Here is a 4,100-nt window from a genome sequence, read left to right on the forward strand (position 1 = left end):
TGTCACATACACACACACACACACACAAAGCAACAACAAATCAAAACAAAACAACACAAAACACACACAAAAAAAACCAAAAGCACAAGCAATATGGTACAAATAAAAAACTTTATTTTAGGCACCTTTTCCGAGCTGTTAAGTAAAGTAACAAAATACTTATATAAGGAATGCATGATCGGCTGCGCCTGCAATAGCATTTGGTTTGTCTTGACTTTTTTTTTTGAGTATATATTTAATGGTTCACGGGATGTCAGTTTTATGTAAAGAAATAGAACGAGAAAATACTGCATTTGCTAGAATAATAGTCTTTTCATTGAGGTATGTTTTCCGTATTTAGACACTTTTGAATCGTGTACGGTTTATTGATTTATTTCAATCTTAACAAAGTAGTATTTCACTACCCTTAACAATAGCAGTATTTAAATCACTTTAATATGTTGTCTTTCTCTATTCGTGACTTGATAACCTCTTCCTGACTGAAGAAATCTCGAGAGAAAAGAATAGTAAACAATAGCATTTACTGTAACCGTAATAAATTCTGTGGATTCTTTCGAGTGGAGATATTGGCTTGTATCATTTTTTGTAGTTTCAAACATAATAGGCGTTATATAATTTAGGCAGTATCTGAATTTTATATATATTGGTACAAATGTATTTGTCTAGAATCTAGCGATTTGCGATGCCAAAAATCATATTGCCGAGATTGTCTTTCAAAAATGATTATCACAGTGTGGCAATACATGTCCTTGTTGCAAGAAAATAATTATGTCGACATAAGTGCAGTGTAATAGATTATTAAATTTTCTTCACTTTCATCTATCTGCACTAGAAAGACTAAAATTTAAAGAGGGGTGTTTCAGATTTTATTTTTGCAGTTATCTGTACTTACAACTGATCTTTTACTGGAAAGGCTTTGAATATAATTTTACTCTCATAATGTGAACAATTCAAAACAGTGTAAAATGTACTATTTAAGGCAGAACTTTTGACGGTCGTATAATAACATACCAATGTTCAAAGAGTAATCAAGGGTAACAAGGTTATAGCGATAATCAAAAGAATGTAATCAAGGGTAACAAGGTTATAGCGATAATCAAAAGAATGTAATCAAGGGTAACAAGGTTATAGCGATAATCAAAAGAATGTAATCCAGGGACAAAGACCAGACATGGAAAACAGACATACACAACAAAGAACATAAAGTAACTAAAATCATATATACAAAGTAACAAAAGCGAATGAGCAACTCATGGAAGTAAACTCAAAATGGTATTGATGGAATTTTACAATATTCCCACCAATGTTTGCATTCAGTGGAGAAAGTTATGATTGAATTATATTGCTTTCCGATTGTACGACATACGTTTGGAAGTACCGTTTTTTTTTCTATTATGGTGTAACAATTTTTAAAACTATTGATAGAGATGTCAAACGTTATATCACCTATATTTTCAACTCAACTATTCATTTTTGACAACGCTGGTAAAGGGGCAATAAGTATACTGGTTAGGAACCTACTTGTCGATAGTCAAATAGGAAGTGCTGATCACACTATCAAGAGGACTTCAACTATTCATCTTTAGTTGTAACAATTCAGTGATAAAAGGCTATGATATGAAACTTGATATATATTTTTGATAAACAGGCCCCATAAGATCGATTTTCTACTAAATGAAATACAAATATATCTTTGTTGTAGCCAATTCATCCGAAGCTATTTATAATGCACACTGGTATGATATGATGATATGATTTATTTCGACTAAATATCAACATATTACATGTGTTACACAATTTACAACATACATATACACAATATAAAATACAAATATATATTGTCTATAAAATTTTAAAAGTGTGGACAAGCTGATTTTTACTTATCAAAATAATTATTGTTTTCCATTTATTGACTTATATTTCTTTCGAAATTTTGATCTGTTCTTTACAGTGGTCTGAGTTACTCTACGCTTCGTTGCATTTTGCATTTTCTTCGCATTGTGCTGAAAATCTGCTCACTGGTTGTTATTGGATTTAATATATTTAGAGGTTGGATGTTCTAGTTTTTCCACTTGTGAGTAGTACTATATTTTGGTATAAATACTCAGAACTTTTTATAGTATTTCAATGTGGAACTGGGAGGCCAAGATGAATGTCCGCTTTTAATTGTTAGAAGTATAGCCAGCAGATAAGGTATTTATGATGTTACTTTTTCATGTTCTTACTTTTCATTTTTCGTACTGGCACTTTGCATTTAAAGCATTTTTGTATTTCAATGTTTTATTTCAATTTGTTTTATTGATTTTGCAGATCATTGAATCAGTTTAATTGATTTAATGTTATACCTTGTTATAGTGAGTACTTATAAAGGACTTTAAATGGTCAGTTGTGTACAATTATAGTTAACTGTGGGTATTACATTTAAATATTCAATTGATGATTTGTGTTCTTTTCGTGTGTTCGTTAAGTTGAATTGTTTTGAACATGCAAATGAATTTGATTTATGCAAGTTGTTTGAATATTTGCAATGATTTTCTATGCTTTGCATGTATTTGACGATAATTGGTCTATTTTGTATATTTATTCATTATTCCTTTTGTTCTCTATTTTGTAGATCTTTCAATGCCTTCTATGTGTTAATAAAAGTAGTTCCACATTCGTGTTATATTTGGGCCAGCATTTACCAACACGCCCCACTTGGTCACAGAATGGCGTCGTCGACAATTCAATTATGTAGAAGGCATTGACTGCTGGCAAGGCGGGAAAGCAAGGTTAAAGGCATTAAGCAGACGATATTTTGATAGGATTCCGGAAGATGTCGAACATTACCAAGTGAACTACACGGAGTTTGCCGAGTAACATACCTGTAAGGATGTCTCGCCCTACATGTAAGTCGCTTCAAAGACAAGTTCTTGAACTACAGCATCAACTTAACCAGATGAAAACAACTGATGATAATGAAGACGTGGAGAATGATGAACAACTATACGACCAGAAACGTTCTGTTATATATGTTCAGCGTGACAGAAGGGTACCAAAGTTTTCCGGATATAACATGACCGTAGAGGATTGGCTTGAAGATGTTGAGTCTTGCACACGTGAAATGTCTCGTCAGGAGCGTGCTGATTTCATTTATTCGTTTTTGGAAGGTGCAGCCAAGGAAGAAATTAAATATAGATCGAACGGTATTAGACAGAATCCTAGTCGAATTGTGAAAGTTCTGCAGGATGCATTTGGTGGGAAGGACAACATCACAAAGCTGCAGAAAAATTTTCTCGACAGAGTGCAACGACAGGGCGAATCCTTACGTGAGTATTCTTATGCTCTAATGGATTTAATCCGGAAAGTAATTAGAAAAGATGATTCATTGATTCCGAACAAGGACAAATCACTATGTGATCAGTTTTCCCAAAATGTACAGGATGTCATGCTTAGGAAGCACCTGAAGCGTTTAGTTAGATCTGATCCAGACATTACGTTTCTCGGTCTCCGCGAAGAAGCGATTATGTGGTCAGAAGAGGAGGAGATAAATGATCCCGTACCTAAAGTGAAAGTTCAGGTAGATTCAAATGTACTGAAAGATCAGCATTCTAATGATGATAAAATGAATCAGCTTTTCGCGATAGTAAGGAAACAAAGTGAGCAGATCGATGCTTTAACAAAAACAGTCAATTCCAAGCCATCTGGTCAGAATAGATCCTACAATGAACAACGTTCTTCTAATTTATGCTTTGGGTGTAAAAGGCCGGGTCATAAAAATGCTGATTGTCCGAATAAGCAGGGAAACTAGCGCCATCTTTCGTGTCGAGTCCCATGTTAGATGGAGGATATATGGACTCTGTTGATTGTGATTATTTGATAGGAAAGTGTCCGGTGGTTACCGTTGCCATAGCAGGCACAGAGGCTAAATGTTTAGTGGATACGGGATCTACTATTTCTTCGGTTACAGAGTCGTTCTATGATAAATTTCTGCGGGATTGTACTCTATTACGTACTGACGTAGCTTTGCAGCTTCGGGCTGCAAATGGACTTTCTATTCCATATATTGGTTATGTGGAAGTTGATATGGTAGTGATGGGACAAACGTTGAAAAGCTGTGG

At 34.1% G+C, this 4,100-nt stretch overlaps 1 protein-coding gene across 1 annotated transcript; it reads left to right on the plus strand.

Moving 5' to 3' along the window:
* The first annotated feature begins 1,920 nt into the window (after positions 1-1,920).
* Positions 1,921-3,790, plus strand: LOC148604732 (uncharacterized). Its single transcript, XM_088548503.1, has 2 exons — positions 1,921-2,193; positions 2,615-3,790. The coding sequence occupies exon 2, from the start codon at positions 2,873-2,875 to the stop codon at positions 3,788-3,790; it is 918 nt and encodes a 305-aa protein (XP_088404629.1). The 5' UTR covers positions 1,921-2,193; positions 2,615-2,872.
* Positions 3,791-4,100: the final 310 nt, after the last annotated feature.

Source organism: Perna viridis, chromosome 10 (assembly GCF_037379345.1).
Source record: "Perna viridis isolate PV_CMFRI_1.1 ecotype Kerala chromosome 10, ASM3737934v1, whole genome shotgun sequence".
NCBI lineage: Eukaryota > Metazoa > Mollusca > Bivalvia > Mytilida > Mytilidae > Perna > Perna viridis.

Coding starts and splice junctions, on each gene's coding strand:
- LOC148604732 (XM_088548503.1), top strand. CDS start 2,873: ATGTCTCGCCCTACATGTAAGTCGCTTCAAAGACAAGTTCTTGAACTA.